At 44.0% G+C, this 21285-nt stretch overlaps 1 protein-coding gene across 6 annotated transcripts in view; it reads right to left on the bottom strand.

Annotated features, from left to right (window-relative positions):
- Positions 1–21285, bottom strand: part of slc8a3 (solute carrier family 8 member 3) — a 503015-nt gene that overhangs the window by 64858 nt on the left and 416872 nt on the right. For all 6 annotated transcript variants that reach the window (XM_043698123.1, XM_043698121.1, XM_043698124.1 and 3 more), the window contains one exon: positions 13849–13973. In XM_043698123.1, coding sequence (XP_043554058.1) covers positions 13849–13973 — 125 coding nt within the window. The remainder of the gene's footprint in view (positions 1–13848; positions 13974–21285) is intronic.

The raw sequence follows: 21285 nt of genomic DNA, 5'->3' as shown, positions 1-21285 counted from the left end.
AACAGGATCTTGATCAGATGGGCCAATGGGCTGAGAAGTGGCAGATGGAATTTAATCCAGATAAATGCGAGGTGCTGCATTTTGGGAAAGCAAATCTTAGCAGGACTTATACACTTAATGGTAAGGTCCTAAGGAGTTTGCTGAACAGAGACCTTGGAATGCAGGTTCATATCTCCTTGAAAGTGGAGTCGCAGGTAGATAGGATAGTGAAGAAGGCGCTTGGTATGCTTTCCTTTATTGGTTAGAGCACTGAGTACAGGAGTTGGGAGGTCATGTTGCGGCTGTACAGGACATTGGTTACAGGACTGTTGGAATATTGCGTGCAATTCTGGTCTCCTTCCTATCGGAAAGATGTTGTGAAACTTGAAAGGGTTCAGAAAAGATTTACAAGGATGTTTCCAGGGTTGGAGGATTTGAGCTATAGGGAGAGGCTGAATAGGCTGGGGCTGTTTTCCCTGGAGTGACAGAGGCTGAGGGGTGACCTTATAGAGGTTTACAAAACTATGAGGGGCATGGATAGGGTAAATAGTTAAAGTCTTTTCCCTGGGGTCGGGGAGTCCAGAACTAGACGGCATAGGTTTAGGGTGAGAGGGGAAAGATATAAAAGACACCTAAGGGGCAATGTTTTCACACAGAGGGTGGTACGTGTATGGAATGAGCTGCCAGAGGATGTGGTGGAGGCTGGTACAATTGCAACATTTATGACGCATTTGGATGGGTATATGAATAGGAAGGGTTTGGAGGGATATGGGCAGGGTGCTGGCAGGTGGGACTAGATTGGGTTGGGATATCTGGTCGGCATGGACGGGTTGGACTGAAGGGTCTGTTTCCATGCTGTACATCTCTATGACTCTATGTCAAACAGGTTGTATCCCAAACTTCTAAGCCCCGCAGCAAGTCATATCTTCTGAGTCCTCTCTGGGCTGCATTATTCAAAAGACCAGATTAATTTCCATTAATAATGTGGAAGCAGGGCTCAGGAGCAGAAGGTATCGCATCAAGAGTCACCAGTCAGAGAGCTGTCCTGATACAGGCAGTCAGCTTTGGATCAGGATGATAGGATGGGGTTGAGCATCAAGCCTGGTCTCTAGCTGGCAGTGAAAGAAATGGGAATTAGAGGCTTGAGAGGTCACATGGAGATGGTAAGGGTGGTTGGAGCTGTGGGGATAGGCCCAAGTGGTTGTTTAATGAGGAGAATCTTCTGCAGCAACTCACACAGGGAAGCTTGCAATGCTGGATGGTTGGCACTGAAACCTCAACATGGGGCTCTCAAAGGGGAACTAATTCCCTACTTAACAGCATCGGTTGGCCTATTGGCTGGCAGGGGCAGGATTGCTGGAATGTGCCCTTCTGCCTTCAGATGCACTGGTCAGGTGCAGAAGTATAAAATGCAGGCCTTCATAACGATAAGCTCTGGTGCCATTCAAATTAAGCAATCAACATGGATCCCATTTTCCTATATCCTTCCTCTGTTGGGCTGCCCAAAGTGTCAACCAATCAGCAACTAAAGCTGAACAGATTCGCCTCTCAATAGACTGCATGAACCCATTCTGTGTTTTGTTTCTATGTTGTTCAACAGTAAACAGGGAGAAATAAATCCCGCTGTGATCCACAACTATTTCTGTTTCGCTGCCTCTTTCAGGTCCCATATGTTTCACAGGCAGTCTCTCGTTTCATTCTCGATCTCCCTCATTTCCCTTACCCAGCGGCGAAACAGATTCCACTCTGTAGCTGTGCGGATGCTCCAGTGCACTCACATGTGAATGCCTGAACTGCAGCCACGCTGGTGAACAGGTGAAGCTGTCAGTCAAGTGGATTCTCGGCAAACTTCACAAGTGTACCTCCTTACTGGTGCGACAATCTTGGAGGAGAGAATTGTCACTCATGGTTGTTACTTTGAAGGAACACTTGACATTGTCTTTTTTCTAAATGGTGCACCAATCCCTGTGAGCAGGTTTAATTGCTGTGGTTATTCTGTCACCAATTAAAGCACCAGTCTGCCTACTCTTCTGTTTGTTTTGCTTTTCAAATGACACAATAAGAGCGTGCTATTTTTAAGAACAAGCGTTACTATTCTTATTCTCCTAACTCACAAGCTTAATACTTTCGCCCCTGTTACTGCCTAAGGAAATAGAGCAGAATTGAGCGAGAACAGACAACGGCAGTTAGTTCAGCACTCTCTCCGGCTTCAGTGAGCCAGCTGGAGTGACACTACACTTTAAACAATGTAAACCCTGTTTTTTTTAATTAGCCGAGTGTTACCAATGAGATGCTAGCATCCCGGCTACAGGATTAAGGTGCACTGCTCCTCAATGTTCGCCCCTTCCTTTATCTCACTGCCTGCTGGAAGCTGCACTGCTGACAGGATATGCAGTGAAGCCCTGAGCTGGATTTGAAACATAGGAGGGGGTGTCAGTGTCATTACGGCTTCTGCGGATTTCAATATGAATGGAAATTACAATGAGGCTTAATGAGACTTCATTATTGTTACTGATACCCACAGCAACCGAAGTTGGCAAGCTGTGCAGCCTACACGGGCCGGATTTTATTGGCCACAAAGGGACAACAGTCTCGTCATTTAAAGAGGCCATTCTCCTCGCTGTACGAGAAGAAAATCTTTGACAAAGATCATGCTTCTTTGCATTCCTTCCCAACGCTAAGGAGAGCGGTTACACAGGTTCTGTCAGCACCCCAACTGTATCAAACAGATGGAATACTTTTAAGTTGCTGCACCCTGACCTAGTGTCAAATATAGCAGTGGGAGCTACATCACTGCTTATCCGAGATCAGTGCATGTAGCTTCCAATTAAGGATTACAGGATAGGGTTCAAGAGATCTGATTTTTTTTCAGGTGAAAGTGGGTACTGCAGATGCCGGAGATTAGAGTCAAGATTAGAGTTCCTGATGAAGGGCTTTTGCCGAAACGTTGATTCACCTGCTCCTCGGATGCTGCCTGACCTGCAGTACTTTTCCAGTACTAGTCTGATTTTTTTTTTTTGGCCACTCAGGACATCTGAATTGAGAGCAGTTCTTCCATCACCACCTGTCATATTCGCCTGGGGACCTCCCTGTTCTCTGAGGCTTAGCACCATGCGAGGGCAGTGCATTCAGGGATAGGAGCGCAGGAAAGAAATCTCAGAAGAACAGCAGACTTGAGTTTGTTCTTCCATATTACTCACAATGGCAGCAACTTGGGTAATGAAGGCGTGCATTCTAGGTTGGGCAGAGTGGTTTCACAGACAGGTCAGAACTGGACGTGGTGGTGAACTGGAGCTGAGTCTGTTACCAGGTCAGTAAACCACTGTTTACTGGGGAAGGGGAGACCAACTACAGGTTTACCCGACGGTGAGCCCCTACATTCATGTGGAGGTGAGCTTCCTGTCCAATGAGAGCACAGCCTGGTCCGACAAATTGCAGGACTTGCTTGCATTCCCCTTTGCCGAGGATGCTGGTCCTCCCGAGGGATAGATCTGCATTTTGCACTGACCCCCTCATCAGCCGGAGATGGTGAGCGAGCTGTTACAGGCAGACACAGAGGTTTGGCACCCAGGGCACAGGAGCAGCCCCACTTCCTCAGTGTCGACCTCAATCCAATCTTGGATGCTATGAGGGAGAGGCAGTTTCCAACTTGGTTCATACCTGCCCTCAGCTAACTGAGATGGACAGCTCCTCCACCAAATTTAAAACCTTGGTTGCACACGTTTTTCATAAGACCCTGACCATTGTCAACGGCCTGAGCAGGAATGCAGGTGAGATTGCACATTCTTCCTGCGCCCATGTAGGAATTGGGGAAGGGGGCAAAACACTGGCTCACACAATGTTGCCATTATTTTTGGGGCACCCACCTTTGTACCAATCCGAGTTGGCACTCAGGGTGGGCAAGAGAAACACTCTTTGCGGTTAAACAGACACCACAGGAATTAGGGCCAAAACAACAGCTATAGTGGTTGTTAGATTCATGTGATTCTGACTGGCTTGAACAGTGCCTACCCATTAGAGAATGCAGACTACTCGTTTTTGATCATGTTACACAAAGTCAATTACAATCCATTACTCTATTATTCCTGCTGCCTGAAGATGTAGAATACAGCTGTTGCTATGGTGGCTGCAAGGACAACATTACAATGTTAAATGCACTCATGTAAAAGCCACACTTCCAAGACTAAATCTTTCATTAAGAAGAGGTGGACTTTTACATAACTAACGTTTTGGAGAGGTTGGAACCCAGCCTCTGCAATGTCAGACACTGTTCCTGCCAACACACGCTCAAGAATTGTGTAAGAGACACCAAAAGCATTTTTTATTACTAAAGGTTTCTTTGTAATAGATAACCTTCATGATCAGACATTATTTTCTTATACTGGATTCATTAAGTTTATCAGATTTATCCAAAAACGGAAGCCATTTAACAAATTCATTCAGTTCCTTTTCGACAGTGCATAAACGAATAGCACTTAACAGCACAGTGGAGCAGGCATTGAATATGCATTAAAAAGTCACTCTCCTCCATGACTCCAGATTCAGATAACTTGCTCCAATCTGCAGCTTGAATTGATGCAGCATTTACTTTGTCATTAGCCGTATCATTCCGCAAAGAATCATCCCCTGTGCCATCAAGTACCTTGGATAGCCCACAATTTAGAATGGAAATGAGGAGACATTTCTTCAACCACAGTGGGTAGGCCTGTAAAATTCATTGCCACGGAGTGCAGTGGAGGCCAGGACATTAAATGTCTTCAAGTCAGAGATTGATAAATTCTTGATCTCATAAAGAATTAAGGGATATGGGAAGAGTGCGGGTAAGTCGAGTTGAAATGCCCATCAGCCATGAGTAAATGGTGGAGTGGATGCGATGGGCCAAATGGCCTTACTTCCACTCCTACGTCTTATGGTCTTAAGTTTCTTGAATAATTTGATGATAAGCTCTGCTCGGATTTTGTTTCAGGCCTCCACAGCCCATTCACCCAGGACTGCTAATGAGAGAGCCTGGGTGCTACCTGCCTTGGCAAAGTGTCTTCTCGTCCAATCACAGAGTCACAGAGATGTACAGGATGGAAACAAATCCTTTGGTCTAACTCGTCCACGCTGACCAGTTATCCCAACCCAATCTAGTTCCACCTGCCCACACTTGGCCCATATCCCGGTAAACCCTTCCTATTCATATACCCATCCAGATGCCTTTTAAATTGTAACAGCCTCCACCACTTCCTCGGGCAGCTCATTCCATACAAGTATCACCCTCTGCGTGAAAAAGTTGCCCCTTAGGTCTCTTTTGTATCTTTCCCCTCTCACCCTAAACCTATGCTCTCTAGTTCTGGACACATCCACCCCAGAGAAAAGACTTTGTTTATTTATCCTCATGATTTTATAAACCTCTACAAGATCACCCCTCAGCCTCCAACGCTCCAGCATCTTGTGCTTCTGGGCGAGCTTGTTTACAGACACAAGGCTGGTTAGGCCATCAGATTCTCTGAGCCATCACTGTGATCTATGTTCAGCAAGAAGTGGGGAGGGGGGGGGGGCACAGGGATGCAAACAAAGTCGAACAATACACGGTCAATGAAGGAATACCGTGGAATAGAGAGGAAGTGAGGGACCTTGAGCTGAACGTCTATGGATCCTTGAAGGCACAATACAGGTCAATGAGGTGGTTAGGATGACATATGGTATTTATTCCTTTATGAACCGACATAAATCATCAGTCTAAGAGTGTGGTGCTGGAGAAGCACAGCTTGTCAGGCAGCATCCAAAGAGCAGGAGAGCAGGACGCTGCCTGACCGACTGTGCTTTTCCAGCACCACATTCTTTGACGATGATCTCCACTCCTCACTTTCTCCGACATAAATCTTTAGTTAGGTCAAAACGTGAGTAGAGAGTGCAGTACTTCCTACCTCACCGCGGAAAAGATGGAACCATGGTAGAGAAGAGATTTACAATGATGTTGACAAGACTGGAAAAAATCCGACTGTGAAGAAAGATTGGGCAGACTGGAGTTGTTGGCCTTGCAATGCCCTCAGATTTGAGTGAGATACATGAAATTGAGGGGCCCCGGATAAGGCAGGTGGGAGGGACGATTTACTTCAGAAGAGGGGTCAGTGACTAGGGGGCATGGAGTCATAGTGTTTGGGGAGAAAAATTGGAGGGGAGATGAGGAGGTGGTAGAGGGGTGAAACTCACTGTCTGAAAGGATGCTAGAGGTAGAATCCTTCAATTAGCAGCCTGGAAATGCACCCCAATTTGATAACCCACAAGGCTATGGGCTAAATGCTGGAAAGTGACTAGGTGACTTGTTTTATTTAATGCTGTAGACACAATGGGCCAAATGGCATTTTTCTGTGCCACGTGTTGTCTATTATTGTATGAGTAACATCATGGAGAAGGAGCCGATTGAGCGTGCCATGGAACTTTTCGGTCTCATTACATAGAACAAAGAACATTACAGCGCAGTACAGGTCCTTCGGCCCTCGATGTTGCACCTCCCTGTCATACTAATCTGAAGCCCATCCCACCTATACTATTCCATGTACATCCATTTGCCTGTCCAATGACGACTTAAATGCACTTAAACTTGGCGAACCTACTACCGTTGCAGGCAGAGCATTCCATACCCTTACTACTCTCTGAGTAAAGAAACTACCTCTGACATCTGTCTTATACCTATCTCCCCTCACTTTAAAGTTGTGTCCCCTCATGTTTGCCATCCCCATACTTGGAAAAAGGCTGTCACTGTCCACCCTATCTAACCCTCTGATTATCTTGTATGTCTCTATTAAGTCACCTCTCAACCTTCTTCCCTCTAACAAGAACAGCCTCAAGGCCCTCAGCCTTTCCTCGAAAGACATTCCTTCCATACCAGGCAACATCCTAGTAAATCTCCTCTGCACCCTTTCCAAAGCTTCCACATCCTTCTTATAATGCGGTGACCAGAACTGTACACAATACTCCAAGTGTGGCCGTACCAGGGCTTTGTACAGCTGCAGCATAACCTCCTGGTTCCGGAACTCAATCCCTCTATTAATAAAGGCCAAAACACTGTATGCCTTCTTAACAACCCTGTCAATCTGGGTGGCAACTTTCAGGGATCTGTGTACGTGGACACTGAGATCTCTCTGCTCATCCGCACTCTCAAGAATCCTACCATTAGCCCAGTACTTTGCATTCCGATTACTCCGGCCAAAGTGTATCACCTCACACTTGTCCACATTAAACTCCATTTGCCACCTCTCAGCCCAGCTCTGCATCCTACCCATGTCTCTCTGCAACCTACTACATCCTTCGTCACTATCCACAACTCCACCGATCTTAGTGTCGTCCGCAAATTTACTAACCCGCCCTTCTAAGCCCTCATCCAGGTCATAACCCTCCTAATCAGAAACTCCAAGCTTTCCTCAGTCATAGTTTCAAGTCACCTTCATCCATCCATCCATCCTTAGTCTTAGAGATGGATGACTGCTCATTTTGGGAATGGCTGTTAGGGGAGCATATTTTTGTTTTGAATATTGCCATTAGCAGAAGTTATGTCCTGTACACAACAGCAAAATAGTGAATCTATACTTTACAAGACTAATTGTTTTCATTTACATTGTTTTCTCTCCAACTTTGCTCATTGTTGGATTCCCTCACTGCTGCACAACTATTCGCTCTGTGTATGAATCATTCCTTATTGACAGCACTTTGTCATATTGGAAACCAGGATTGGCAGGACAGTGTGCACCAATGAGATGGTAGACTTGACATTAAATGTTACTGTGTGTAGACACAGCCACATGCAATGATGTGCTATTCTATGATTATACCAAGTAGGATGAGAATGATTTCAGTTGCCAACTGAATGTTAAGTACAAAGAGTTTGAATTATTTTGGTCAAATGTTGGGGGTTGACCTATACAGAAGGTAAATGAAAAATGAATGATTTTTGGCTTAAGATTGAAGGTCGCCGTTTACAGGACACTGATGATTACTCTAGTATCTATGGAAACCCGAATAGCAAAAACAAGTTACTGGCAAATGTGTAAAGAAACATTACTGTTAACTTGTTTCTGCCTCTCAAAAAATCTAACCACACAGGTGATTCATGGCTATGTAGTGATTTTCTCAATATTGGTGTTTGTGTTGGTTTTTAAAGAACATTTTACGTTATGTGACAAGTTAATTGTTGATAGCAGACTCTGCTTTAAATAGAGAAGTTCACTTTTAGAAATCAGGCTGATGATTAAATGCAGTATTATTATTTCTCTTTAAATAGTCATTGCTGCTGATTATATAATTAGATGAGTTGGCAGCCAGAATTCTACATTCTAATATATATTTAACAGGATACAGACAGCGATAAAAACAACACGAGCAGATGTGCTTGACTCCAATCTTGATTCTGAGACAACACTCAGGGTCACAGAGCGGAGGTGCAAATTTTCCATTCCCCTAACATTTAACAAAAAATATCTGGTTCACTACTGTCCTTTAGGGAAGGAAATTGCTGGCCTTACCTAGTCTGCACGTGGCTCTAGAGTTTCCCCTTATGCCACTCAATAGGGTTGCCATTAGACAAGCTTTAACTTTCAGATTTTTATTGAATTCACAATTTTAGCATAATGGAATTTGAACCCACATCCTCCCAGCATTTGCTTAAGGCTCTCAGTTACTAAGCTAGTGATATTACCATTCTGTCAACATCTCCTCAACAATTAAAGAGGTCAGTTTCAAGGGGAAGACAGTTGGAGAGGTTTATAGGGGGAACTCCCAACTTTAAGAGTCTGATACTTGATAGCACAGCTACCAAGAGTGCAACAATGAAAAGTGTGGAGAAGCTATAAATTAACATTTGGATTACTGTAAAGTTACAGAGGGAAGGAAAGATGAATAAATGGGAGGATTTGAAAACAAGCACGAAAATGTTCAAACTGATGCATTTCAAGACCTGGAAAAAATAGAGATTAGTAAGTGGATGGGGCTTGGTTTGAGTAACTCCATACACTGTCAAACTTGCCTGGTGCTCGTTCTATTAGCGGTGAATTTCTGACTACAATGGAAGTGCCATGAATTAAATAAGAACCATTGAACAGAGCTGGACAGCATCAGAGGAACATAATGCTCTTGAGCGTGGAAGGTTCGCACAGGGTTTGAGGAGGACAAAAACAGACAATGATCCATGGTCACAATTACAGAAAGGATCACTCATCATTGGTTCAAGCCATTTTGGTGTGGGGGGAGGTGTTGAATTCAAACAAGAGTTGCAGAAGAGATGGGGTTGATGACACTATGTTCAAGGTTAGAGTTTGGGCAATGATGAAGATTGAGTTCTAACAGGGAGGGGGAACGATAGGAATAGTTTTAAAAGCGAGGAGATTAACAGCTGCAGGGAGAAGTTGGTCAGAAATGTGAGAGACAGGGACTCAGAACTAGGAAAGCGAGAGGATTGGTGGGAGGAGGTCAGGTCTTTGAATAAGGGGAAGGAGGAGTTTCAACTGTAGAGGTACTGGACTGCTTTGCAGACTGGTCACCCAACAGGTCCCCCAACTGGTCCTGGATGGTAACCCAAGTGGAACAAGCCTTCACATGCTCCAGGAAAGCTAAGTTGGTGGAGAGATATACTTATTTCTCTCAGTGAGAGGACATTCCACCCTTAAAGCAGTGAAAATAGAGGCATTGGTCAAAATATTCCAAAACTCTCTGATGCCCCTATTCAGGATGGGAAGGAGACAGAAAGCAGAAAATTTTAGATAAGTTAGGCCAATGTCTGTCATTGGGAAAAAAAAAACTTGAGTTTATTATTAAAGGAAGAATTAGCAGGACATTTGGAAATAAGGCATTTGATCAGGTGCCACATAAAAGATTGTTGCACAATATGGTATCAGAAATAATAGAGTCATAGGGTCATAGAGATATACAGCGCAGAAACAGAATCTTCTGTCCAACATGTCCATGCTGCCCAGATATCCTAAGTTAATCTAGTCCCATTTGCCAGCACTTGGCCCATATCCCTCCAAACCCTTCCTATTCATATACCCATCCAGGTGCCTTTTAAGTGTTTCAATTGTACCAGCCTCCACCATTTCCTCTGGCAGCTCATTCCATAAATACACCAGCCTCTGTGTGAAAATGTTGCCCCTTATGTCCCTTCTATATCTTTCTCCTTTCACCCTGAATCTATGCCCATCAGTTCGGGACACCCCACCCCAGGGAAAAGACTTTGTCTATTTACCCTATCCATGCCCCTCATGATTTTATAAACCTCTATAAGGTCACCCCTCAGCCTCAGATGCTCCAGGGAAAACAGCCCCAGCCTATTCAGCATAATAGCATGAATTCAGAATTATTTAACACACAAAAGACAGAGAATCAAGATTAATGGGTCTTTTTTCAGATTGGAAATGCAACTATTGGTCTATCAAAAGGATCAGTCCTAGAGCCACAATTATTGATCATGTCTATTAATAGGGAGTAGAGTATCCAAATTTGCTGTTGTTACAAAAATAGATGTAAGGCACATTGAGATAAGTAAAGGGCAAGGGATATAGATAGATTGAGTGTGTGGGCAAAACACTTGCAGATGGAGTATAATGTAGGAAAGTGTGATATTATATACTTTGATAGGAAGAAACAAATAGCAGACAATTATTTAAATAGAAAGACTCCACAAAAGTGCAGTGCAGGGGAATATGAATGGTCTTGGGTATGAAACACAAGTTAGCATTGAGGAGAAGGTGTTTTTAAATAGAGTCTAGATTAGAGTGGTGTTGGAAAAGCACAGCAGGTCAGGCAGCATCCGAGGAGCAGGAAAATCAACATTTCAGGCAAAAGCCCTTCATCAGGACTCCCGCCCACCTTCCGAGGACCCCTTCACCCGCCTCCAACACATTCCATCCACCTGGACACCCCGTGCTGGCCTATTACCTGCCCTCGATCTCTTCATTTCCAACTGTCGCCGGGACATCAACTGCCTCAATCTGTCCACCCCCCCCTCCCCCACTTCAACCTCTCACCCTCACAACGCGCAGCTCTCCACTCCCTTTGCTCCATTCCCAATCTCACCATCAAGCCAGGAGACAAAGGGGGTGCAGTGGTAGTTTGGCGCACTGATCTCGACACCGCCGAAGCCAGATGCCAACTCGAAGACACCTCCTCCTACCGACCCCTCAACCATGACCCCACCCCCTATCACCAAACCATCATCTCCCAGATCATACAGAACCTCATCACCTCAGGAGATCTCCCATCTACAGCTTCCAACTTCATAGTCCGGGAACCCCACACTGCCCGGTTTTACCTCCTTCCCAAGATCCACAAGCCTGACCACACCAGACGACCCATTGTCTCAGCCTAATCCTGCCCCACCGAACTCATCTCTACCTACCTCGACACTGTCCTATCCCCCCGGTTCAGGAACTCCCCACATATGTTCGAGACACCACCCATGCCCTCAACCTCCTCCAAGACTTCTGTTTCCCCGGCCCCCAATGCCTCATCTTTACCATGGCCATCTAATGCCTCTATACCTCCATCCGCCATGACCAGGGCCTCCAAGCCCCCCGTTTCATCCTCTCCCGACATCCCCAACAGTAACCTTTCACTGACACTCTCATCCGTTTGGCTGAACTGGTCCTCACCCTTAACAATTTCTCCTTTGAATCCTCCCACATCCTCCGTAGGCACCCGCATGGGCCCCAGCTATGCCTGTGTCTTTACTGGCTACGTAGAACAGTCCATCTTCCGTAGCTACACCAGCACCATTTCCCACCTCTTCCTCCGCTACATCGGTGCCACCTTGTGCTCTCTCTACCAGAGATATTTTTCCCTCCCCACCTCTTTCCGCTTTCCACAAAAACCGCTCCCTCCGTGACTATCTGGTCAGGTCCACGCCCCCCCAACAACCCACCCACCTGTCCTGGCACCCTCCCCTGCCACCGCAGGAATTGCAAAACCTGCGTCCACACCTCCTCCCTCACCTCCATCCAAGGCCCCAAAGGAGCCTTCCACATCCATCAAAATTTCACCTGCACATCCACCAATGTAATGTCTTGTGTCCGTTGCTCCCAATGCGGTCTCCTCTACATTGGGGAGGCTAAACGCCTCCTCGCACAGTGCTTTAGGGAACATCTCCGGGACACCCGCACCAATCAACCCCTCCACCCCGTGGCCTAACATTTCAACTCCCCCTCCTACTCTGCCAAGGACATGCAGGTCCTGGGCCTCCTCCATTGCCACTCCCTTACCACGTGACGCCTGGAAGAAGAATGCCTCATCTTCCGCCTCGGAACCCTTCAACCCCAGGGCATCAATGTGGGCTTCACCAGTTTCCTCATTTCCCTTCCCCCCACCTTACCCCAGTTCCTAACTTCCAGCTCAGCACCATCCTCATGACCTGTTATACCTGTCAATCTCCCTTCCCACCTCTCTGCTCCCCCCTCCTCTCTGACCTATCACCTTCATCCTCACCTCCATCTACCTATTGTATTCTTTGCTACTTTCGCCCCAGCCCACCCCAATTTATCTCTCCAACCTGGAGGCTCCCTGCCTCTATTCCTGATGAAGGGCTATTGCCTGAAATGTCAATTTTCCTGCTCTTCGGATGCTGCCTGACCTGCTGTGCTTTTTCAGCACCACTCTAATCTAGACTCTGGTTTCCAGCATATGCAGTCCTCACTTTTGCCCAGGTGATTTTAAATAGTTTACTCAGAGAGATTAACAGATGTCAGTATCACAGAGCCGTTAAGGTGAAAAGAAGAAGACCATCCAACTCATTGTGTTTGCATCAGTCCTTCACGTAAGCATTTGTAGCATGGATTTCTTCATGACTGAATTGGAGAGATATCTCAGAGTGATGTACATTACCAGATAGAACTCTGAGGACAGCAGCAGGAAGTGAGGGTGGAGCTTTCTTCAGAAAAAGGTCTGGCTGCTCAACATAATTCCAGCAGTTTAAGGTTTTCGGAGGAGGGGTAGAGAACAAAGTGAGGGTGGGGAAATTGTGCAAACAGATATTCCATTGGCTCTTACATTCTGACACCAACTCAGGGTCTTCCTATTGGAACCAATGTCAGCTATCTGATGTGTTTTCTCAAACACAGCACCTTTATTCAATTGAGATGGAAGGAACATGTTGAATAGTATATTACCCACCACTATAAAGAGAGTTCTCTGAGAGTTCTCAGAGTTCTTTTGGGACACCATGCATTCTTGGTATTGCATGAACAGGAGAGATTTACATTTTAGCTGAGAGTGCAGTCAAGTTCACCACTTCCGAAAACGCCAGTACTGATTTTCCCTACTTTCCCAAGGTGGTATCCTGATAGCAGCAATAATCCTGCCAGGCACCCACTGAATATATTCAAATATTGCAGATAGTGGGTGAGTGAAAATTCTGCTCCAAACTTGTGAAAGTCTGTAAGTCTAGGACCACCATGAAAGCAAGGGGAACTGCAACAATAAAAGGGTCAACGCAGCGTTCTCTGAGAAACTCGGGATTAACTGTATGTGTGCTCTACCAATATTTAGCACAACCCCCGGTTATCTTTGCCATGAATAATACACTTTTTTCCAACTAACCCATTTATTCTGATACCGGAATGTGAAATAATTGGCCTTATTCACCTGAATTTATGAGACAAGAGCTTAATATAAATAATCTTTTGTTCAAAGTCAATAGGAACATCGGGACTGGGAACTGGAGTTGACAGATTGCCTCTTCAAGCCTGCCCCACCATTTACCTAGACCATGGCATGACCTCCATATCATTTCCCCGGTATCTCCAAAATCTCTTAATACTCATGATTAATCTCTTATTTCTGTTATGATAAATTATCACATGCCCTATCACAGCCTAAAATGGAAAAAGAAGATTTTTGTACCTTGAATTCATAGGATTCTTCAATGATGACCTCCAATTTTGGATGCTCCCCCAGAATGGGTTTTCCCATTTCTGCAATCCGTTTTGCCTCCTCTTCTTCGATTGACAGCTTCCGACCAGAGTCCTCTGTAAAACAAACATCTCTTTCATTACTTACAGCTGTAGTGTGATCTGTGGATGCAACCTTATTGGTCAGAGCACCAAGTACAGGAGTTGGGAGATCATGTTGCAGCTGTACAGGACATTGGTTAGGCCACTGTTGGAATATTGCGTACAATTCTGGTCTCCTTCCTGTCGGAAAAATGTTGTGAAACCTGAAAGGGTTCAGAAAACATTTACAAGGATGTTGCCAGGTTTGGAGGGTTTGAGCTAGAGGGAGAGGTTGAACAGGCCGGGGTTGTTTTCCCTGGAACATTGGAGGCTGAGGGGTGACCTTATAGAGGTTTATAAAATCATGAGGGGGGTATGGAGGGATATGGGCCGGGTGCAGGCAGGTGGGATTAGATTAGGTTGGGATAATTGGGCGGCATGGACAAGTTGGACTGAAGGGTCTGTTTCCATGCTGTACATCTCTATGACTCTATGACCTCCTCCACTGTTTTTACAGCGACTGAAGAGAAACTGATATCACAGATATCATGCTGCTGTTCTGTGTATTCCAAGACAATTGTAGATTATTTAATTGCACTTTTATATTTATCCTGGTCCATCTCTGCAAAACAAAGTGGCTACAGACAAAGAAAAAAATATAGAATCTAATAATATATTTAAAATTTAATCCTGCAGCTGGATGAACGTGTTCTGCTTTCGAGTTCATCATATTATCCTTGGCTGAGTAAAGCACATGGGCTTCAAATTAAGTTAAAGTTGTGGTTAAGATCAGGATTAACTTTTGATCGCAACCTTCTCAGTATTTCCCTCAGTATTTCTGCCAAAGAGCAGAAATGTGACTGTTTCAGTGAATACGAAGATTAAAGCTGAGAACCAGAGTTGGACACGCCGCAGTGTTGTATGGCAATGAACAGTGTGAGTTACTCCTCATATCTGAGAGGAGGAGTGGCACCTGGATGCAGAAATTCCGACACATGCCAGGCCCATGCTGAATCTTCATCTATATCAGATATTCATCTGGTATGAAGCTTTGATCCAGGCAAAGCTTCGAATGTTAAATGTAATCAAAGGCAATTCAACCTTCAATCCTCCCTCTCACCTTCCAGGCTTTTCTACTGGCATCTTTCTTAGAGGACAGTGGTAAAATCATGACCTTTCTGCCTGGGAACTAGGAACATGAATCTATGTTCTAGATTTTATGATTTTGGCTTGTTAATACATCAAGACACTGCACTATTACTTCATACAATAGCATAAGGCACCGCAGGACAAATAGGTCATTTGACCCATGAAGACTGCCATTCATTGGCAGATTTGATTGCAGTCTTAAATCTACTTTCCTGTCTGATCTCTATAACCATTGACTTCCTTGCCAATGTCAGAACTCACACAACCCCAGGTTATAGTTCAACAGGTTTATTTGAAATCACCAGCTTTTGGAGCACTGCTCCTTCATCAGGTGTCATATGACTTCTGACCTTGTCAACCCCAGTCCAACACTGGAACCTTTATATCTTGCCAATGAAATATCTATCAATTCAGCCTTACTGAATATATTCAATAAACCAACCTTCACTGTTTATTTGAGACAAATTAAAGCTCCACATTTTTAAATTGTGCCCCCTCGTTCAAATTACTCCAGGTAAGGAAACATCCTTTCAACATCCACCCAGTATAACCCCATCAGACTCTTAGATGCTTCAAGTAAGATCACATCTCATTCTTTTTGACTCCAATGAGTATAGGCCCAAATTGATCAGACTTCCCTCAAAAGACATAGCCAGCCAATTAAATCACTGATAAGAAAGTGAGGCCTATAATAGTATTCGTTACATTTTGCTGATGTTGGAATAATTGATTATTCTATGATGACTTTCAGCATTTTATAAGTGAAAGATTTAGACTTAGAAGAGTATAAAGGTAGTAGGAGTATATTTAAGAGGGAAATCAGGAGGTCAAAAAGGGTTAAATAGAATCCAATGGGATTTTGTAAATAACTTAAGGTCAAAAGAGTAACTAGGGAGAGAATAGGGCCCCTTAAAGCTCAGTAGGGCCGCCTATGCATGAGACGGGGATATGCTAAACGCGTATTTTGCATCAGTCTTTACAATGAAGAAGAAGGATATGAAAGATATAGAACATCAGGAAATAAATAGTGAAATCTTAAAATTGGCCATATTGCAGAAAAGGAGGTGCTGGATGTCTTAAAATGCATAAAGGTGGATAAATCCTCAGGACCTGATCAGGTGTACTCTGGAACTCTGTGAGAAGCTAGGGAAGTGGGGCCCATTGCTGAGATTCTTGGATCATCAATAGCCACAGGTGAGATGCTGGAAGACTGGAGGTTGACTAACATGGTGCCACTAGTTAAGAAAGGTGATAAGGAAAAACCAGGGAACTATAGACTGGTGAGTCTGACATCAGAGGTGGATAAGTTGTGGAGGGAATCCTGAGGGACAGGATGTACATGTATTTGGAAAGGCAAGGACTGATTAGGAATAGTCAACATGGCTTTGTGCTTGAGAAATCATGTCTCACTAACTTGACTGAGTTTTTTGAAGAAGTAACAAAGAGGATTGATAAGGGCAGAGTAGTGGACATGATCAATATGGACTTCATAAGACAAGGTTTCTCATGGTAAACTGGTTAGCAAGGTTAGATCACATAGAATACAGGGAGAAGTAGCCATTTGGCTCGAAGGTACACGACCCCAGAAGGACATGGTGGAGGGTGCTTTTTAGACTGGAGGCCTGTGACCAGTGGTATACCACAAGGTTCGTTACTGGGTCCACAATATAAATGAGCACTGTTTTTTGTTGGAGAACAATGTTTGCAGGGTTTTTGCCCACCTTTAAAATTAAGGAAACCAGTTTTTATGTAGAAGCCTCACAAATAATTGTTTATTCACACCACAGCCCGAGATATTATCTCAGCAAAGTGCAGTGAGTATCCCTGGAAAGAAACATTCCCATTCCACTTTACTGCAGTCCCAGTTGGGTTTTAGTGTCTGCATTACATTCCATGTTAAGTAACAGTTCGACGGTTAAACATTTTCTTCTTTCTACATTTACCAATCATGTAAATGCAACCTCAGATGCTCATGAAGCGGATCAGTCAATTGGTTTTGTCACATGCAACTGGTGTCAACACTGGAGTGATTTTAAGGTCCATCCTCAGAACGGCTTGTTTGTTTTTCAACAAAGACATCAGACTACATTAACCTTTGTCATGTGTATCTTTAAAAATGAATAAACAGGAATGTTATACAAATAAAAATTACTGGCTTTTCAGAATTCTTTTGATTGATGATCCCAGAAAACAGTATTGTTTGCAATGTGTGGGTGGTTCCTCAGAGCTCAGTATGGCCAAGCAAGGAAATAGACAGTGATGCCATCTTTATAATGATTAACTGGTTCAGCGACCAGCATCTAGAACTTTCTTAGTCACTTTGTCTTGCACATGAGTTTAGAATATTCAAGATGGTTACTCAAGAGTGAAATGTGGGTAAGGAGATTTAGCTTTCTTAGATTTCCATTTGCAAAGTACCCCATCAACCTCCTGCTTGCTTGTGTATCTCCTTAATTAATGTGATGCTTTAATTGCTACAACAGGTATGTGAAGAGCAATTATTGATTATCACATCACTGGCGAAAGGCAGGAGAAGATAAAGGACAAAGCACAAAGGAATCTCCTAAATAAACACAGTACAACAGTGCGTGGTCTTGGGATCTGCCATTATATTGAATGGTACTTGAGGACAATTAGACTCCTAAGGAAGTTCACAAGTGAGGAGCAGTAATGACCACCTTAAAAAGGGCAACATAGGAAAGAGCAAAATGAACAAGATGAAATAAGATGCTTGAAATGGTTCTCATTTTTATGGATGCTTCTTCTGCAGTTTGAGGGACTTGGGAAGGACATTCCCATGAGTCGGAAAGTGAAGGTGCTTGTACACCTCTGTTGCTCTTGTTCTTCAAGGTAGTTCAGGTTGCTGATATGGAAGATGCTCTTGCAATACTAGGTGTGTTGTTTATGATTTGTAGATCACACACACTGCTGCCACACTGCATCAGTGATGGAGGGAGTGAATATTAAATGAGGTGGATGGCGTGCCAATCTAGTGCTAGATGGTGTTAAGCTTCAAGTCTTGTTAAAACTGCACACACACTCCTGGCTTGTGCCTAGTAGAAGGTGGACAAGCTTTGAGAAGTTAGAACTCACAATAGAATTCCAGCCTCTGACCTGATCTTGTCATCATAATATTTCTATGGTCGGTCTGGTTCAGTTTCTGGTCAATAGTAACACAAAAACGAGAATGGTTGGTGATTCAGTGATGGTAATGTCATTCAATGTCAAAGGAAGATGGTTGCATTCTCTGTTCTAGGAGGTGGTCACGGCTGGACACTTTCATTCACCAATGTTACCTTCTGTTTACTAGCCCAAGCCTAAAGGGTTTCCAGGTCTTCTTGCCAATGGACAGAAATATTTCAGTATCTGAGGAATTACTGAACTTACTGAGTACTGTGCAATTATCAGAGAACATTTCCACCTCTAACCTTGTGATGGAGGGAAAACTGATGAAGCAACTGAAGATAAGTGAACTGTTTGCACTGTAAACTGTTAGATACTGCCAATATCCCCACTATCTGGAAGGAGCAAAACATGGAGAGGTTTGTAGCTCATGGTCATTTTATAAGTTACAGACCCTCCTGTGAGATTGGAGTTGTGCCTGATTGCAGATTTCTGTCACAACTTCCTTAATCAAACACTGAACTTCAATGTGGACCCCAACAAGGAGAACGGCTCCCAAATGACACTGAGTGGTTACAAACCCTTGCTTAATCCGCTTCTCATCCTCCTTCTTCTCGTAGCTGGACTTCCTCTGGTTGACCTCCTTTCATTCCCACTATGTTGCTCATTGCTAAGGGCAGAGTCCGCTTGTTCACCCAGCTCCGGCAGGAAAGCTTTGTAGTCAGCAGAAAAACAACTGCACATCACTCGCTGTGAACATCTAAAACTTCAGAGAATTGTGGAAAGCATCCAGAATGCTTAGAATTGCAGCAGCAGTGAGATGAGGTGAGCCAACAATTAACCAGGAAGTACTTGACAATCCTGTTAAAAATCAGTGCGATGGCGAGGGATGGGATTGCTGAGGTTTCTTCATGCTACATACAGTGGTGTGATGCTGAGATGGAACATTGTGGGGACTACAGGTTGAAAAGGGCAACGCACAATGACTGATATCTTGATGTTCCTGCTCTGCATTCTGTTGTCAGTCCTGGCACATCCACATGAACTCTTTAGCCAATTTGGTAACTGGCACCCTCCTTGTTAGATATGCATGCATGCGCCGCAACCCATTTACGAAACTTCAGGGAGCCCCGTGGCACCCCAGAAACAGGCTCTGGTGAGCTCAATTTCACCCGCGGGGAATCAAGTGTCAGGGTGAATCAATGGCACTTCATTTGCATGTTTTTCAATCATCACCCGAGTCTACAATTAAAATGTTCTTTGTAATTTTCCATTTGGAAACAAATTACCTCCACCTCCTCCAAGATCCATCCTGGAATCAAAGATTTTATGGAACTGCTTTTCATTGATGATCATTATGTATTTCATTTAATTAAAAATTTACAAAGCCTTTTGGTCTAATAATTGCACAGGACTACTACTATATAAAACACCCAAATCCTTTCATATTCATGAGCAGCACAGAAACCATTAGAGATTTCTTATGTTTATTACAATGGTTCATCATTGTGAGCTCTCATATAGCACAAAAAATTAAAACTTTATTAGCAATCTGAATGATGGATTGGGATGCATTCATATTTCAGTGTAATCAACTGTAAATTATTTCTTGATAAACTTGTTATAGCCTCATAACAAATGGTGATCCTTCAGGTGACAACTATGAGTTTTGCTGCCTTCAATGAAGCCGTTCAAATTGATCAAAACCAAAGCATTGTTCTGTCTCAAATAGATAATAACTGAAATCTGGATGCAATCCAGTTAAAAATCATTGTTTAACAATCAATAAAGTTAGGTTCTTGTTCTGTCTCAAGTGGATAATGTCAAAAATCTGGATGCCAACTATTTAAAAATCATTGTTTGACAATCAATACGATTAACATAAACTAAGTTTCAAATATTATGCGTAATCTCATCCTAGGTGTTCACAAAACTGGAGGTTCTTTGTAGTCCAGGGGTACTGTCTCTGACTCTGGGTCAGAAGCTCATGGCTCAAGACTTGACCCAAAAGCATTGATGGCCAAGGAAGGGTTTGCACTAATCAAAACCAAACCCATTGAGTATCCACCTGCAAATCTCCCAGCACACACCAATGGCAGGGGTTAAAAGAAAGAAATTCCTGGTCTAATACGTGCTGGGAAGAATATTGAAGTCTTTGCCATCACTAATCATAGCTCCAGATTACAATAAGTATGTTGCCATGGTAATTCAGACTCCAAGTGAACTGTAACACATCAATTAGTTGCATTGATTTTATTATTCATAAAACATTTCAATGCATTATCTTTTGAAAAGTTATGATTTTACTTATCATTATGGAGATTGCATTGAGTATAGGAATTGGGACACCAAGTTGCAACTGTACAGGACATTGATAAGGCCAGTTTTGGAATACTGTGTTCAATTCTGGTCAGCCAGCTATGGGAAAGATTATGTGAAACTTGAAAGAGTTCAGAAGAGATTAACGAGGATTTTGCCAGGGTTGGAGGGTTCGTGCTATAGGGAGAGGCTGATTAGGCTGGGGAGTGTCAAAAGTTGAGGGGTGACCTTACAGAAGTTTATAAAATTATGAGGGGCATGGATAGGGTGAACAGCCAAAGTGTTTTTCCCTGGGTACGGGAGTCCAAAACTAGAGGATATAGGTTTAAGATGAGAGGGGAAAGATTTGAAAGGGAGCAACTTTTTCACGCAGAGGGTGGTGCATGTATGGAATGGAACGCCTCATCTTCCGCCTCGGAACACTTCAACCCCAGGGCATCAATGTGGACTTCAACAGCTTCCTCATTTCCCCTTCCCCCACCTCATCCTAGTTTCTAACCTCCAGCAACACGATCCCCTGACTTGTCCGGACTTGTCCGACCTGCCCAGCTCCTTTTCCACCTATCCACTCCACCCTCTCCATCTCCTCCCCCACTCACCCATTGTACTCTATGCTACTCTCTCCCAACCCACACCCTCCCCTAGCTTATCTCTCCACGCTTCAGGCTCTCTGCCTTTATTCCTGATGAAGGGCTTTTGCCCGAAACGTCGATTTTGCCTGTCCTCGGATGCTGCCTGAATTGCTGTGCTCTTCCAG

This window comes from Chiloscyllium plagiosum, chromosome 10 (assembly GCF_004010195.1).
Source record: "Chiloscyllium plagiosum isolate BGI_BamShark_2017 chromosome 10, ASM401019v2, whole genome shotgun sequence".
Taxonomy (NCBI): Eukaryota; Metazoa; Chordata; class Chondrichthyes; order Orectolobiformes; family Hemiscylliidae; genus Chiloscyllium; species Chiloscyllium plagiosum.
The sequence above is the reverse complement of the archived record's forward strand: the minus strand, read 5'-3'. Positions and strand labels throughout refer to the sequence as shown.